Below are 18,793 nucleotides of genomic sequence, written 5' to 3'. Positions count from 1 at the left end.
ATCGAACACACCTATTTAAAGACGAATGACGATCCAATAAAATATCTAAAAAATTATTGGGAATTTCAGCAATCAATGCGACAGTCCGCACTTCCAAATTTACATTAGTAGACTCCTTTGAATTAAGTTCAAAGAACGTTAGCGGATCAGATTGTAAGAAGGTTGGCCCCACCCACCATTTGGAACAGTTAATTAACTCAGAGGGTAAGCAACCCCTTGAACCAATGTCAGCAGGATTTTCTTCAGAAGGAACATAGTGCCAACATGAAGAAGTTACTCGATCCTGCACAAAAGCTACTCTATTGCTCACAAAAGTTTTCCACTGATGAGGGGAAGATTGTAACCAACGTAATGTAACAGCAGAATCAGAATAACAGTATATTTCCTTGATTTCTACTTTATCTTTAATAACAGAAGAAACAAAGGAGACTAGTCGAGCCACTAAAACCGCAGCAGACAATTCTAATCTGGGAATAGTAAGTCCCTTATTAATGGGTGCGACCTTAGATTTAGCTATAACAAAAGAAACAAAAGGTTGGCCTGAAGGTGATAAGCATCGAAAGTACAAAACAGCGCAGTAACCTTTCTCGCTAGCGTCACCAAAACAGTGAACTTCTAAGCGTAAAATATCGTCAATTAATAAACGACGAGGTAAATTTAATTTACTCAAATATGCTACATCATCAATGTATTTTTTCCACAAACGGATAATTTCTTTGGATGGAGCATCATCCCAACCAATCTTTTGAGTCCATATTCTTTGAATAAGGTGTTTAATTAGAAATGTTATTGGAGATAAAAATCCAAGAGGATCAAATATTTTTGCTAAATTGGACAAAAGATGACGTTTTGTACAAGAAGAGTCTAAAACTTGAACTTTAAAAGCAAATGTATCCGAAGAAGCGTCCCATTCCAACCCTAATACTTTAAGTGTTTTGGACGAAATATCATCATTAAATGTAAGAGGTTTTATTGCTAAATCTGATACAGCTAATCCTTTCAATAAATCGGGTACATTACTGGACCATTTTTTCAACTCAAAACCTCCTTTGGCAAGTAAGGCAATAAGTTCGTCTCTTAGTGCTAAGGCATTTTCGAAACTAGGACAGGAAGAAACGATATCATCAACGTAGGTTCCAGTTTTAAGTGCCTCGGCTGCTAGAGGAAAAGAATCCCCGTCATCATTAGCCAACTGATGTAGACATCTAATAGCAAGATAAGGAGAACAAGAGAGACCATAAACAACTCTGTTGATACGAAGATCTCGAACAGGTTCAGAATTATTAAAACGCCAAAGTACTCTTTGATAATCTGTTTGAGTAGGATTAATTAAAATTTGCCTATACATTTTAGAAATATCGGCCGTAATTACATAACCATGCAATCGAAAATTAATCAAAATTGTACAGATGTCAGTCTGAAGCTTAGGACCAGTGAATAATTTGTCATTGAGTGAGGGTTGATTTGGAAGATGCCCGGAACCATTAAAAACGACCCTTAATTTACTTGTTAGACTTTTAGGTCTTAAAACACAATGATGCGATAAATAGTAAACATAAGGTGAATCGAAGTTATTCAATGTGACAGGTTCCATGTGACCGAGCTCAACAAATTCCTTCATAAAAGTGCGGTATTGGTCATAAAGTTCAGGAGATTTTTGAAGCCTTCTTTCTAATGAATAAAACCTACTAAGAGCAAGTGATCTAATATTAGGAAAGACAGGATTTTCTTCCTTAAAAGGTAGATCTACTACAAAGCGTCCTGATTGTTCACGCGTATAAGTATTCATAAACATATTTTCCACTTTAGCGTCATCAGGAGCTAAGCAAAAAACTTCAGGGACTGCTTCTAATTCCCAGAATTTCTTTATTTGCTGATCCAAAGAAACCGTATCTTCAACTTGGCAAAATAAAGAAGTAAGAGTAGGTGCCTTTGAAATATTTACTTTTCCCATAAGCACATAGCCAAATATAGTATTAATTGCATCAGGTTCATCTTGATTGCCGTAAATACGTCCATCCAAAAGAATTGTAGAGAATACATCAGCTCCTAAAAGAATGTCTATGGATCCTCTACGAAAGAAGTTATCATCTGCTAACTTTAAATTAGCAATATGGGGCCAAGTATTAACTTCTAAATTACATAAAGGCTGATCCTCACATATTTTTGTCAAGACTAACGCATCGGTTGTCAAAATAGGAGAAGATTTACGTACTGGTTTAAAAGAAATGGTAACCCCACCTAAATTAGTGTTCGACTGCATAGAACCTAATCCTTGGATGTTAGCTGAAGTTTTCATGGGACGTAAACCTAAACGCCTAAGGGTCTTTTGACAGATGAAGGACGTCATGCTTCCCGAATCTAACAGACACCTAACAGGTTGGTAGTTACCGTGACAATCAAGCACCTCAATGCATGCAGTGGAAAGCAAAGTACTTTTATCAGCGGAAGAAAAACACACAGAAACGGATGATCCAGTCGTTGAATTTAAAGTGGATGCCGCCGAATCTTGAACATTCTCTTCTTTCTTAGAAGAGGAGAAGCAAAGTAGTGTATGATGTTTTTTATGGCACGAGTGACAAGTCCATGTAGATTTGCATAGGCTAGAACGATGTGATCCAAGACAGTTAATACACATCTTGTTCTTTTTTATTAATTGAAATCGATCTACAGGAGATTTTGCCAAAAAAACGGAGCATTTATAAATGGCATGGGTATCATTAGTTTTACAGATAGAACATTTTGGTTCAGGTTCGGTTTGAGCAAGCAATGATGTAGATTTGGAAGAATTAGGTTTTTTAGAAAAGTTAGATTTTGGTTTAGTGTGAAAATCAATATTATCTAAAGCGAGACAACTTTGATTTAAAAAATCAATCAGTTTTTTATAGCTTGGGATGGTTGAATTATTATGAAAAAGCTCAAAACGTGTTACTAAAGAAACAGTTAATCGTTTTAAAATCATTTGAACAAGTATAAAATCCCAATGTACTGTGGGTAGTCCTAGCTTATTTAGAGATGCCACATTTTTCGAAAATGTATCTAACAACTTGCGTAGTTCTTTTGGATCTTCTGAAGTCAGTTGTGGTGAACTTTCAAGGTTATTCCATAAATTGGCAGCGATTACCCTAACATTATTAAACCTTTCACAAAGCAGATCATAGGCAATTGGATAATTGTTTGCTGTGATGTCAATATGATCCACAGCATCGCGCGCTGCACCCTTTAAACACGATAGTAACAAATTAAATTTGTCAATTGGTTGTAAGTAAGTAAGAGTATGAACGCGAGCATCAAACTGATCTATAAAACTTCTAAATTCAGTTATTTTTCCACTGAAAGATGGCAATTCCGGTTTCGGTAAATTAAAATAATTTATAGGTAAAGGATTTTGAGACTGTGAAGTTGATGTAGTTTGCTGACTTGATGTTGAAGATTTTCTAAAGGCTTGCACGTATGTTAATTTAATTTTATAATATAATTTGTCAAAATTACTACGGCAATCATCTTCGACTTTAAATAGCGCGTCCTCATTATCTTGCTCAGAAACTAACATAATTATTTTATTATGAAGATCATAAAAATTGTCACGAATTTTTTCCAATCCTTCATACATAACTTCCAAAACCGGGTAAAAATTCTTATCGTCAGCAGCTACCTTTAAAGCAACAGCATGAATTTCAGTCATTTGTTGCACTTCAACTTGTCTTAAAGATTGATATTTTTTAATTTTATCTGCCATTTTGTAAATTTAAATGTAGAATTAATAAATTTAGAAAAATATGAAATTAGCGTTAGGAAATAAAATAGGTTCACCACACGAAAATTAATAAAATACAACCGAACTTTGTGCTAATAAAATAGAAAACTATGTCCTCTGCTATTTGAATATTTATAGACAAAAAATAATTATAAAACATAAACCCTTTAAATAAAAATTACTGTGTAAAATAAACACACAGTTTCATCTATAATAGAGTCAACCTGTATAATAATTATTATAACAAAATTTGTCTATTGGCCGACGTTGACAATTTAATAATAATTACTTTTACATTAATGTGTTCCTTTTTTACTTAAAAAACAACATTAACTGAGGTATAGGTACCACTAACGATCGGCACAAACAAAAAACCAATTTACTAATTGATACGTGATTTTAATTTTGTAAAGAATATTTTATCGCCTTATGTTAAAGAATAACAAAAAAATAAAGTCAAAGGAAATGCGGTTAAATAACCTGAATTTGATTCTGATCTTTGTAAATTAGCAAAGTATGACAATAAAATCAAACAATTCAGGTTTAAAAGAAACTTTCCCCGACTATATTACCCTCTTAGAAAAATGAAAAATGCAAGAAAAAAATATAGAAAATGGATCTATCAGGCTCGTAACGGATCAATAAATCATCTTGGAGGAGATTACTAACTCAGTGAGCTTTATTAGTGGACTGTTTAGCATAGGGTGAATTTAAAATAGAATAAAAAAAATAACAGTAAAAAAACCAGACCTTAAAGTAAATTGTAATAAAAATATTTCCTACCTTGTCATTTCTCGTTGCACAAGCTGGAGCAGGCCTGCTATTTTTCGTACTGCTATTGCTGAGTAGTATAAAGTATAAATCACTCGCGAGGACTATATTGAGTTTCTATACACTTTTCGGAATGATTGTAAGTGACTGTTAACCAAGAGAGTTGGTTGGCGAATTGTCTTTTTAAAAATGAGGCGAGTAGGCAGGTAATTACATACAAAAAACTTTAAGGTTTTTACTTGAAAATAATGATAAAAATTAATACATACTCACTGAATTAGGTATTGGCCTACTCGTATATACGGGGTGTCCCATAATATTGAAAAGAAAATGAATTAAAATATTCTTTACAAAAACAAGAAAATTAAAAATTGTTATTCCTACTTATGTGGACGAACCAACGGTTTTAATTTTGTGAAGTCGATCCTAAACTTCTACGTGTTCCTGCTTGTAAAAACAAATATTTTGAAGAATAGCTTCAAACTTTGATCTGGGCATAGTTTTTCCAAATATTGAAAAGTGATATTATAGTGGATCTGTCCTCCAGTATAAACGTAAGGAGGGAAGTTTTATGTTTCCCATTAATATGCACAGACCCAAAAATTATTTAGATCGTCAATATTTATATATATGCAGCGTCTTAAAAAGGAAAATTTTTTGAATTAGGGTTTTCTTTACGTGAATCAGCTCTGTGGTTTGTCCACTCTACGATTTTTATCAAAAACTCTTCATCAAATAGAAATGAAAAATATTGTATAGGTGGTGCGTCAACAGGAATTTCTACTTTTATATCTTCTTGTTCAGTAAACTAATGTATCTCAATATCTTCCTCTACATTAAGCCAGTTCGCCTCATCATTTTCTTGTAACACATATTTTCATTTGTATCGTTCGCTTCGCCCTCATCATTACTCGACTCACCGCCATCATTGCTGGACTTACCCCCATCATTGCTAGTATCCTCAGTCTCTCTTCCAGAATAATAAGGAGAATATTCATTTCCCCTAGAATAAAATATTGTATCGTTGTGGTCCTCCTCGAATTCATATTTAATATTTTCGGTATCTCTATACTCACTAACTTCCCTACTAGCCATCTCGGCCTCTAATTGAAGATCTCGTGTACTTGGGTGTCATTTTGAAATTGTTAATATGTCTACACCGTGTATAAATAAGTTACATAGTTATATTACCTTCTAAATTATACACAATTAGGAAACTTTTCGTATTTGACGTTTGCATAATATGTGCTATAAATGTATAGGTAATTTCTTTTTTTTTAAACGTCGAGATCACAACCCAGCCATAGCGTGTGAAAGAAGGATTGTTCAGGTAGACTGTGACCAAATTTAGACTCACTGTGATAAACCGTGGTAAAATTAATTTACATTTCATCACGTAAGTTCGGTGTCACACATGTGTGTCAGCAGTTCTTACGAAAACTTCACCGTCACACATCTGTGACGGTTGGTCGTGAATGTGTTAAAAATGCGCTTTATAATTTGATCTTATTTTTTTCAAAAGCCATTCACTTTAATCCAGTACAACTTTTTGAACATAGAAATAACACTATAATAAAAAGTATTGTAAAAGGAAAACGATGTATTTAAATTCTGATGGATGAGGGAATAAATATACTTCTCATTTTTTCTTAAATTACATTAGTCATCAACTTTTTTGCAGAATATCTCGCTTAGTTTGAACGTAATCGACATTTTAAAATTGCTCATTTTAAAGGTCTTTTCAGTCACTATAAAAGTTATTAGTATCATTATACACCTAAAATCCACAGGTTCTCTGTTATTTCAAGTTGAATACACCGATTTGAGCATGCAGCAAAAAAACAAACTCTTCTTACCTACCATATCCCTCTTTGTATTTTAACTAGAAGATTTGCGAAGGAACGAATCTCTTTGTTTTTTATCACCTACAGAAATATTTTATATAGTTTTTTTGTTAGATGCATAGTTTTTAAGGTATTCGCAAAAAATCCGTCTGAAAAGGTGTCACTTTTCAATGAAAATGGCCAATTTTCAACCACGAATAACTCAAAAAGTATTTTTCAAGAAGTTTTCAAAAAATAATTATAGAACAGTTTTTCCTTAAAATTAGGTTTTCTAGCCTCTTCCGTCGATATTTTAACCAAAAAATTTTTCACCCCCGAGAAGGGATGGGAACCACCCCCAAAATAAAAGCGCACATCGGCATAGGATAGACTTTGTTTCTTGAGCTATTCCCTACTTACTGTTAAAATATCAAGTAAATCGATGTAGTAGGATGGAATTCGGAGCCAAATACCCTCATTGACTGCCCTAATCTCGGTCAGTAGGAATATTTTATTTAAGTGTTTTAGGTTAAATCTTCATATTTTGTGCTAAGGTTTCTCCAGTTACTATATGGACAATTACTAATGAAACACCCTGTATCTGTATTTTGTGGTGCTGAATACGAATATGAGGTTTTCGAACAAAATTTCGTGACACAACATTAAAAAAATCGCGAAAAAAGCGAAAAATTTATGCACTTTCCCGCTCTTTTGCTTAAATCTCGAAAACTTTTACCTTTCAGTAAACAGTGTGTATACAGAAATTAAAGTACTTAAAATTTTATATAAATACCACTATTCAGTTTTTTTTTTTCAGATGAGCCGTTTGGTCTGAAGTGCTTGTTGAATATGCGCAATTTTCAGCGGTCTCGCAAAACACTTTTTAGGCCGGAGAAATGTTAAAAACTTATTCGTCTATTAAAAAAAGAAGACATGGTTGTCAGAGAAACGAGTCAACATTAAATTTTGGAAAAAGACAAAATCCGGTTGATATATTCGCTGTTGGGCGTGAAAAAGGGGACAAGTCAATTTTTGATGAAAACGGGATTAAGTCAAATATAGGTTGAAAAAAGTATGTTTTAATTGTGTGTAAAAGGGGACTAGTCAATGTAGCTGAATTTGTATGTAAAGTTGATTGTTCCAAAAGAGGCACTTACAAAATAGTACATAAAGTTTAGTGTAAAAAGGGATATGTTAACATATTCCTTTTGGCACTGCCCATATCAGTATTTCTCTTAGTGAATAATGAGACAACTTGACTTGCCCCCTTATTCACGGTTAGCTTTTAATGTAGCGAGCAACCAACTTAACACACATAACCTGTAAATTAGTATGCAAAACGAGTCATAGTTGTGATTATTATTGCAAAATAAAAATATTTGTTTAAATTTAGTAATACCAATATAATAAGTGAAAATTAAAAAATGTCTAGAGGAAAACAAATTCTAAATATGCTAAATGCCGATGGTAAGTAAAATCATAATTTATTTTCCACTGGTAGTGGTAGAATATTTTTACTGTAATCTAAAATTATCCAGTTGTTTCTGTATGTATAATGTGTACACAGAATAAATAAAATAAATGGGATATTGTTTTACAGATGAACAAGAGAATGTTCGTATATATTGTTCAGATAAGGAAACTGTATTAGAAAATTGCAATAAAAGATGTACAAATGCTGACAATTACTTGGAAGGGATTATACCAATGCAGAAAACCTTTCCTTCTGGTAAGTAATAAATAATTTTATTAAAAGTAGGTACACGTAATACAAACTATGGAAGAAATTATATGAACAAAAACAAAATGCGCATTTAGTGTCGTTCTTTTGTTGTTTGCTAATAAAAAATTTATTAGCTAATTTTATTTTTGTTGCATTTTAGAGCAACATGCCCGAGATGAGTCTGAGATGTCCTACGCCAGTAGCGTTGCTGCATCACTTCCAGATGAAATTCAGGATCTATTAGATTTTTCATCAGATGATAGTATTGCAGATCCAAATTTTGTCCCTGCGCAGGATGAAAAATATGATAGCTTTGCCGCGGACAGCGATATAGTAGAAAGAAAAAAAAGAAGAGCCAATTCAGAAGAAGATATAAATAATACTGCAGTAGACAAATATAACTTAGACGGGCCAGTCCACGAGAAAGTTAAAAAACGCACGAACAAAGAAACGAGAAAAATAAGACAAGAGAGACGAGAAAAACGAAATTTTGGTAAGGCGTATGTTACAAGAACTGGAAAAGAGATTAAAGAAAAAACTATGCAAGAACTGAAATTATGTAGAAATAAGTGCAAGGAAAAAATAAAGGACGAAGTTCGCTTGCAACTTTTTAAAGAATTCTGGGAAATGGGAAGCTACAATCGTAAGTTAGAATATATAGCTGCTCTCATGGATGTTAAAGAGAAGAGTTCTATGCGAATTAGGTGTTCTGACCCAATCAAACAACGGTACCGACAGCATACCATAATTTATCATTTCCCTCTTCATGGCGTTCGTTCTGTTGCTTGCAAGGACTGTTTTATGAAAACTTATAATATTAATAAGAAATTCATAGAAGTTATAGTAGCGAAAAAATGTTCTCAAATATCAGGCGTAATGACATTAGACCAACGAGGATATCATGAAAATCGGAAGAAGGTATCAGATGATGAAAAAATAAGGGCAAGGGATCACATTTTATAAGTCACTATACAAGAAGGCAGTCATCGAGGAAATATTTACCTTCAAACTACACACTCACTGCTATTTATGAAGCTTACAAGAAGATTTACCCAGATAATTTTATTAATCGTAAAATGTACGAAAACATATTTCACAGCCTTAACATCACTATAAAGAAACCTAAGAAAGACACATGCGGTAAATGTGACAAATTAAAAATGAAAATTACTATGTGCAAGAATGAGGATGAAATAAAACTACTAAAAGAAGAGTTAAACGAACACCATTTACAAGCTGATCAAGGATATAAAAACAAAGAAGACGATAAATTTCTGACTAAGGATAATGCTAAAATGAAAACTATTACTTTTGATCTCCAGCAATGCCTGCCAACACCAGACCTCCACAGTGGTGAGTCGTTTTACAAGAGGCAATTGTGGACATTTAATCTTACAGTTCACGACTGTGATAACTCACAAGCCCACTGCTATTTATGGCATGAATCTTTAGCAAAACGGGGCGGAAATGAAATTAGTTCCTGCCTATATCAATACCTAACAAAAGATTTAGATCCTAAAGTTGAACACGTAATAATGTATTCAGACTGCTGTCCTGGCCAGAATAAGAACAGGTTCATAACAGCAGCTTGTTTAACTGCTTTACAATGCTCTGCAAATTTAAAAATTATTGAACACAAGTTTTTAATACCAGGCCATACACATATGGAGTGCGATACGGATCATAGTTTAATAGAAAAAAAGAAGAAAAAATTTAGTAGTCAAATAGAACATCCACATGATTGGGCTCAACTAATTCGGCAAGTAGGGAGGAAACGTCAATTTTTAGTTACAGAAATGCAGCGCTCTGCGTATGCAGAGCTACGCTTACGGTATGAAAAATCTAACCAGTTTCAATACAAGTTGTCCTTTGACAAAGAAGAACCTTTTAAGACCGTAGATTTAGAAAAGAGGGGAAAAGCGGCTATAAATTTATTACCCAAGGAGGCATATAACAAGCCTGTGCCGATAACGATAGAAAAGAAAAAGCACCTGATGGACTTACTGCCGTATATATCAGAATCACTGTGGGACTTTTACAAAAATCTACCCACAGATAAAGACTTAGCTGATGTGCTCCCGGATTCATCAACTTCTGACGACGATTAAAAGTTTGAAGTATCTTGTAGCTAGATTTGTATGCATAAGTAATTTATGTTTAATGTTTTTAGTACATAAATATAATGTAGCACTTAAGTAAGCTTGTATTAACGTAATAAAATTTTCCATTATCCTGTGTTATCGTTATTATGTTCAACTACAAAGGGGGTAAGTCATGTGAGTATTTGTGAAAAACGAGGTAAGTCAAACAAATATCGTTTTAAACATATTTTTTTCCCAAATACGCAGCAAAAACATCTTAATCCATGTAGGAAAAGTACATGTAAAAACAAATTTCAAGTAGATTATCATTCAAAACATCTGTAAAAAAACATCATTTTTTTTTGTAAAATTTTAAATAGCGTTTTTCTCGTTTTCACATTTTATGACTTGTCCCCCTTTTCACGCGCAACAGCGTATTATAGTCGAGGAAATGAAACTGAAAAAATGGCAAAACCTCGCAATTTTTTCGTCCAGCATCGATTTGTACAAAAATTTGGAATTAGGCTCATTTCACCCTCTAGTTCATTTTCTATATTAAGCCGTTGTACGCTTTTGGTTTTTTAAGGGTAAAAACTACCCCTAATTGTAAAAAATTATAAAATAACATTTTAAACTTTAATATTGTCAACATTTCATTCTTATTAGTTACATAATAATTGTTTTATGCTTTAAGATATAATATCATAATATTCAAACCCTTCCAACCACCTTTGTTGGAGCTATAGATAAAAAATTGAGTTATCCTAAAAGAATAATTTCGGCTTGCATCGATTTACATAAAAATTTGAGATTAGGATCATCTCACCCTGTACTTCATATTCTATATCATGTTCAAGGGCGTTGATTATTTTTAGGGGTGTAAACTACCCCTTATTTTCAAAAATTATATACAAACATTGTAAACTTTAATATGGGTAAAATTTGGATTTGATTGGTTAAATAATGATTGTTTTATGCTAAAGGATATAATATCATATTTCAACCCTTAAAAACTACCCTTAATAACATTGCAATTTTTATAAGTAGATAATTTAATAGATCTATAGGTACAGAAAAAAGTAGAACTAAAGAATTACAAAAACATTTATTTACACAAAAATACGAATTTACAAATATGTACAAATACAAACACAAATAGTTTTTTAGTCATCTTCCAGTATACGAACTAGTTATGTGGTATTATATACATACATTGCAAATGATTATTGCGGACTATTAGAATTTTTCGAAAAAAAAAAATTCATTTTATAAACATAGCTCCTTTATTTTTGGCGATAAAAAGTTTTTTCAAAAACGATTTTGTAGAATTTTTGAAGCGCTATAAGACTGTGTAAATTAAATTCCGTTAGATCCCTTAGTTTTTAATTGGGGTGGGTATAAAAGGCTCGATAAGGGGATGTTTGCTCGTAAATTGAGGTTTTAAACAGCTATATCTCGCTAACTGTTCACTGTAATGAAAATCTATGTACAAGGGAATTTTAGTCATGAAAAAAGCTACAGTTTAGTGATCCATCATTTTTTTCGTATCACTAGTATTTTCGGAGATATTTTGAAGAAAATGGTGAAAAATACGAAATTGCAAAAAATCAATTTTTTTTAAACTCTAATTTTTCTGGAATTAGGTCTTTTAAATGGCTCAATCTTCTTGGGTGTATTGATAATACAAATATAAAAGGAATTACAGGAAGGTGAAGACCAGTTTTTAATTAGGAGGGTAGTTAGGGGGTTGTTTTCACTAATTATTTCATAAAGAAAAGCAGGTACCGACCTCTTTTTGATCATAAGTCACTCATTTTTTATGCTAGAAGCTTTTTGTTTATTTCTTTTGAAAGGTCTAATTGTGTCCTTGAAAAAATATTATCCAAGTTTTCCTCGAAAAATACAAAAGTTTCCCGTTATTTGGCTTTGAATATTTCAAATTAAACATTTGACGAAAAAAGCTAACTTTTAACCTAACTAGAAAAAGAATTTGGTTTTTGTTACAAAAAGACACAATTTCGATAGCTACAGTTTTTTTGATTAAATGCATATTTTTCGAGTTATTCTCAAAAAACTCTCTAAATAAGTGGATTTTTTCGTCGAAAAACTGTTACTTTCAACCGCGAATAACTCGAAAAATATTAGTTTTACGAAAAAAATGTAAAATACATTTTTTTCTTAGAATTACGTTTTACATCGATTTATATGGTTAAAGTTTAATAAAAAATTCCCACCCCCGAGATGGGGTGGCAACCACCCCCCAAGGTTTTAGCGTACAGCGGCATGATATAGAAAATGATCCTTTTACTATTTATTCCCTACTTTGTGTGAAAGTTTCAAGTAAATCCATGCTGGACGAAAAAATTGCGAGCCAAAATGCTTCATTTCCTCGACTATTATGTTAATGGAGAAACTTAAAGATACAAAATTGATTTAAACCAAGCTGTGAAAGATGCTGATATTCTAATTATCACAACAGCTCTTTGAGATGAGCTCATCTTGAGATGGCACCGTCAAATGAACATGTGACAGTGGTGGGAGAATATATGATCCTTTTCGTCACTTGGATTGGCCTGTTTAGCCCTAATACAAAAAATGTATGAAAAAGGCAAAATTTCCAAAAAATTCTACAACCATCATCTGGCTTCTGAGAAATTCCAATGGACCATATTATATTATTTCTACATGCGATGAGTGGTTATGATACTACTTCTGCATTGTTTAATCAGGGGAAACTGAAATTTCGTAAAGCCCTGTACAAGCACGCAGACTTGCAATCAAATATTGAAGCTTTCAAAGACCCTAATGCACATCAAGATGAGATTACCACAGCAGGAAACATGTTTCTTATGGCTCTATATGAAAAAAAAGAGACCCGTCTGAACGATTTTAGGTACAGACAATAAGTATCTTCATCATTCAACAATAAGACCAACATTGTCTCATTACCCTCTACCGAAGCTGCTGCATGAGAACATTCACTGAGAGTTTACTATCAGGTGCTGCAGTAATCATCATCATGGCATCTACATTTCTAGCGGAGTGATTGCTGCCCTCTTTGGGCTCTTGCTATTAGTTTGTCGCGGTGAATCAATCCGCATTAATATTTTGGTTTGACAATTGGTTGTGTGACTTGGCATCTTCTACAATTTTCCTCAATTCGTTCCTGTTTTTGCTTCTGGTTACCCATTCTCTGACTCCCATCTTCTTAAGGTCCTCCACTATCTGGTTCTCCCATCTAGTTTGGGGTATTCCTCGTGGTCTGCCTGATACAGGGCTGCATTTGGAAATTTTCTTGATAACGGCTTCTGGATTCCTCCTTTCTATATGTCCCATCCATCTGAGTCTATGTGCCTTGATAAATCTGACGATGTCTTCTCCTTTCCGAAGTTCTCTTACTTCGTGGTTCATAAGCTTTCTAAATTCATTATTACCTAAGTTTAGTGGTCCTGCTATCCTCCAAATTATTTTTCACTCTAGGACTCTCAATCTTTCTTTCTCTTTGTGAGTCAGACACATTACTTCAGCACCATATGTGATTACTGGTCTAATTGTTGCTTTGTAAATTTTCAGTTTTGTATTCTAAGTAAGCTTCTTATCTTTGAAGAAGTTAATGTATTTCCAGTAGGTTCTGTTTCCTGCCTGGATTCTTTCATTAATTTCGATACTTCTATCATTAGTTCCATTAACTGAGACTCCAAGATATTTAAAATGTTCTACCTTTTCAAATTCATATTCACCAATATTTAAGCTTATCACATTAACTGGGTTTTTTCTTGAGCATGTTAGGTATTTTGTTTTGTTTTGATTTATTTCTAAACCCCTTTTGGATGCTTCTTTGCATAACTTCGTAAATGCTTCCTTTAAGCTGTTTAGGTTTCTGCTAATTAATGCTATGTCGTCAACATACGCCACAAGTTGCGACGTCGATGTTGTAATCGTACCTTTTATTTCTGTAGCTCTTATTGTTCCTTCTATAGCGACATTAAATAGTGACGTTGATAGAGAGTCGCCTTGTCGTTCTCCACTTGCTATTTCTATATTTTTGGTGATTCCGTTATCTGTAATTATTGCTGCCGTCGATCCTTTCATTGTCATTTTCGTAAGCTTTATAAGTTTCATTGGTATATCTAGGTTTTTCATGTCTTCTATTAGGTCAGGTCTTGTTAAGCTGTCAAAGGCTTGCTCAGTGGCGTAGCTGAAGATTGCCCCCCCCCCGCGACAATTTTTGTGGGCCCCCGTATTAACATAACGACAACTAATAAGAGTATAATTCTAAAATATGTGTAAATGACAATATTTGGCCTTTTTTAATAAGTCTTCATCAGTTAGTGTTAATAGATTTTTTGGGAATAGACATGAACACCTTTTAAGTATACCTTGATGTCTCTTAATCCGACAAAACTATTATGAAGTTGTTGCAATACTATATATAAATTTACATTGGAAACATTATTTTCAAAACTTTTTTTGCTAGAAGTTATTTTTTCGTTGCAGCTGAGCTCTTCGTAAATTTTTTTAGGGTCTAGGACGTTTCATCGCCACCGTCAGTTCATCGCCAGCCGATTCATCGCCGGCCCATTCATCACCGGCCGATTAATCGCCAGTCAGTTAATCGCTATCTGATATATTTCCGAATTTTCGACAGTTACATGTATTATTTATTTTTCGTATTAATTAGGAATTCCAGGAAATGAGAGATATGACCATTCCCGTTGCCATACTTAATCTTTTAATAGACTTTTAAACTTTTATAATATAAAATATATTATAATGATAATCTTTTAAATTCCACGGTCAACATTTTCAACCAAGATAAACTGTTTCTTAAATTCGAAAAGAATCCAAAATTTCTGTACAAAAATTTAGGGGAAGTAGAACAGTAAATATAATAATATTTTTTATCTTTTTAATTGTCATAAGTTTTGAACTGAATTTAACGTCGTGTCGTGTCATCTCCCATAAAACAAAATCAACTGGCTAACTGGCGATGAAACGGACGGCGATGAAACGGACGGCGATGAAACGGACGGCGATGAAACGGACGGCGATGAACCGACGGCATCAAAACGGCGGCGATGAAACGTCCCATTCCGATTTTTTTATACGCTTTATCCGTTTACTTTTAAATTCCGGTGTAGTCCCCACTATTCTGCTATTCCTGCTCCTTCTGATAAAATTTCGGAAAACGAATTTCTCATTTGTCGAAGACTATCACGAGTTTTTTCAAAATGTTGAAGGACCGTTATCTCTGCCCTTTCAGATTGCAGAAGTTTTGATGTTAGATGAATAAAGTTAGGTATTTCAGATTGAATAGTAATATTAACGGCAAAATCAAAATTATTCATATGCTCTAATAATGCATTAGCTTCTAATTTTTCATAGTTTTTTGATAACAGTGAAATTTTCGTTAAAGATTTCATTACTTGTCGGAAAGCTCGACGCAAAGCTATAACAGCATCATGTCTGGATGGCCACCGGGTTTCACATAACCTTTTTAAATGTTGTCAAACGCGATGAATCCAAAGTCATAATAGTACATAGTACATCCCACCTTTTAATACTTGCACAAAAAAGATATATTTTATAATCTCTTCATTATATTCTAAAAAAAAAAAAAAACAACTGCTGTACACCAGCAACGGCATCATTCAACATTAGGTTCAGATTATGGGATGCACAATGAACATAGGAAACTGCCTCATCATACCCCTTTCCTCTGCAGTTGTGTACGGAAAGGTGCTTTGATTATACAAATTTTAAAATTTTATTTACAGGACCATCTGCACTTTCTCTTCTGCTTAGAGTGTAAATTATTTTCATCGCAAGTTATTTTTACATACCGGAAAATAAAACTAAGCTGATCGTCTTTGGAAATATCTTGAGTGGTATCAAGAATTATTGAATAAAAACAACTTTTTTAAATTAAATTATTCACTTTGTTTTCAGTTTCTTAAGCCAGCAAATTTATAACTTCGTTTTGTATTTGGGGACTCAAGTAATGTTTAAGTTATTGTTACTGTTTTAATCGATTAATTTAGCTGAAACAGGATCATATTTAGCTAGTAAAAGAACTATCGACAAAAAATTACCTTGTTGGGATTCACTTTCATCTAAACTACCAACATGTCCACGAAACGCTAAATTGCACCCAGAAATATTAAGAGTTACGTCAATTACCCGCTTCATTACTTCTGTATAGAAAAATATGTTCTGGTCCCCAATTTAAAGAAAGTAGAAGTATTAAGCTTGAAGACTTTAAGGGGCCCCTCCTAACGTCGGGGCCCCCCGCCTTGCGGGCCCTGCGGGCCTATCAGCTACGCCACTGTGCTTGAAGTCTCTGAAAAGGATGTGTAAGTTGATATCATGTTCGTAACATTTCTCAATTGACTGTGTGAATACGTGAACTGCGTCTATTGTTGACCTTACCTCTCTAAATTCGTGCTGGTAGTCTCCTATTTTAGTTTCAATGTATTTTGAGAGTTTTTGTCTGATTAATGATGTCAATCAGTGCCGGCGCTAGGGTATAAAGCTCCCGCCTGCAATACTAGAGCTAAGGCGCCCTTCGGTTTAAGTAGGTACCTATATTTAGATACTTTATCTTCTGGCAATGGTACAAAATGTAATTAGGATGTAAATATCTTATTTAATTCTTATTATCTAAAAAAATATTTTCCTTATTTAAATTTTTAATTTTAAATTTGGATTTTAAATTTTAAAATCCATAGCATTTTGGAAATGAGTGTTCGCCACACCACTACGCATACTGGAGCCGTGAATAAAATTCTATTGCATTGCAAAATTTGAAAAAAATTAATTTTTCTATGATTTTGTGTAACACCAGCAGAATAAGATGCTCATTTTGGCGCCCCCCAAGCAGGGGCGCCCGCCTGCAGTGCATCCCTTGCAGGCCCGTTATCGCCGGCCCTGATGTCAATATTTTGTAACAGCTGTTTAACAGTGCTACTGCTCTATAGGTGTTACATTTTGTGGTGTCCCTTTTCTTAAGAATCGGAAATATCCATCCAGTTTTCCATTCTTCGGGCATCCTTTCTTCTTCACAAATCCTTACTATTAGGTCGTATATTTTCCGTTGTAGTTTTTCTTCGCCTCGTTTTATTAGCTCAATTGGGATTTAATCTGGGCCTGCTGCTCTCTTTGGTTTTAGATTTCTTATTGTGCAGTGCTGCAGTGGTTATCCTTATATCAAGCCACACCTGACGAGCAACAAAAAGATACAACGGAGTGTGGGTGGAAAAAACTACTAGTGGTCTTGTGTCAGTACCAAAAACTTCGGACTCTGCACGAAACTCAATACTGCGGTATATTTTATGTAAATATAAAAAGGGCTGCCAACGTAATTGTGGATGCAAGAAGGCGGTCCTTCATTGTTCCCCAATTTTACATCATGCTAAGGAGTGTATGACAACGTTGAGCCCCCGTATATGTATTTATATTGGGACCCATCGCCACCTCAGAACCACAGCCAGGACCTTTTAAAAGAAAACGGCTCATGTTTGGCTCATTGCCTACACCATATTTTAAGTTTTATTTTGTTTTTGTCTACCTTTTGTGACACTCAATTTGTACAATTTCCACATCTTTTTTTCTATTTCATTATTTGTGCAGAAAACTAAGAGAAGTTTATCAACTGACAGCATTCTAATAAAAATTAAAAATTTTGGAATATAAAAAGTGGGTTTTGCAGAGACCATTAAAAATTGTCCGATTTCAACTCACACTTCAGACGGAACGGCTCGTCTGAAAAAAAAAACCTAAATAGTGATATTTGTAGAGAATTTTAAGTATTAGTGTTTCAAAACCTCGTGAACCTCGTAAATACTCATGCCCTAAAAAATAAATGGACCCTAAAAACATGTACCATTTTAATCTCATAGGAAATTAGGCGACAGGGTAGGATTTGCACGTGCTAATGATGTCGGATATTTCCAATAAACATGACATATTATTATGATACTCTATTCTTAAACATTCAAGTTATTCATCGCATTTTTATTTTATCTCACATTGAAAGATGTAATTAAAAATTTACGACCTCCCGTGTTCACTGCCGATAAAAATTCTTGTGTAAAAATGTAAAATATTTACATTGCACTAATTTGGCTTATGAATAAACCTTTCAAGCACTGAAAAAAATCTAGAGGACAAATAAATAAAAAATAACAAATCAATGTATGATAGAAAAATAATAGGATTTTGGTTTTAAATTCAGCAAAGTATGTTTATACAAGAAGAAAACCTCGAATTCTTTGGGAAATATATTCCCATGAGTTTTTTTGCATAATCACTTTTATAAAATACCGCAGAATAATGTTCAAGAGGTCGCCCATACAAAAAGTGGTTCTAATTTATTAAACAGTTTAGGTCTGGATCCCGCGTATGAAATAAAGTTGATTAATAGCAAGCTAAAAATTTGTTAATAGCTTAAGGGTGTCTAGTCGGGCAAACCTTGATATATGGGAACACTGGAACAGGAGAAGTTTTAATTATGGAACAGGTTAAAAGTTTGGAACGATCAGACCACGAAAATCTCACATGTATTTTGTCTGACAAAACTTCCAATTGATTTGTTACCCTTTCATTAATCTCTCATGCAGAAATCAGACTGCTATTTATC

The 18,793-nt window shown here is 33.6% G+C and overlaps 1 protein-coding gene across 1 annotated transcript; it reads left to right on the top strand.

Moving 5' to 3' along the window:
• The first annotated feature begins 7,721 nt into the window (after positions 1 to 7,721).
• Positions 7,722 to 9,037, top strand: LOC126890948 (uncharacterized). Its single transcript, XM_050660123.1, has 2 exons — positions 7,722 to 8,080; positions 8,235 to 9,037. Exons 1-2 carry the CDS (start codon positions 7,933 to 7,935, stop codon positions 9,035 to 9,037), a joined length of 951 nt encoding a protein of 316 aa, XP_050516080.1. The 5' UTR covers positions 7,722 to 7,932.
• Positions 9,038 to 18,793: the final 9,756 nt, after the last annotated feature.

Source organism: Diabrotica virgifera, chromosome 9 (genome assembly GCF_917563875.1).
Source record: "Diabrotica virgifera virgifera chromosome 9, PGI_DIABVI_V3a".
Taxonomy (NCBI): Eukaryota; Metazoa; Arthropoda; class Insecta; order Coleoptera; family Chrysomelidae; genus Diabrotica; species Diabrotica virgifera.
This window is presented reverse-complemented; position numbering and strand designations above follow the sequence as displayed.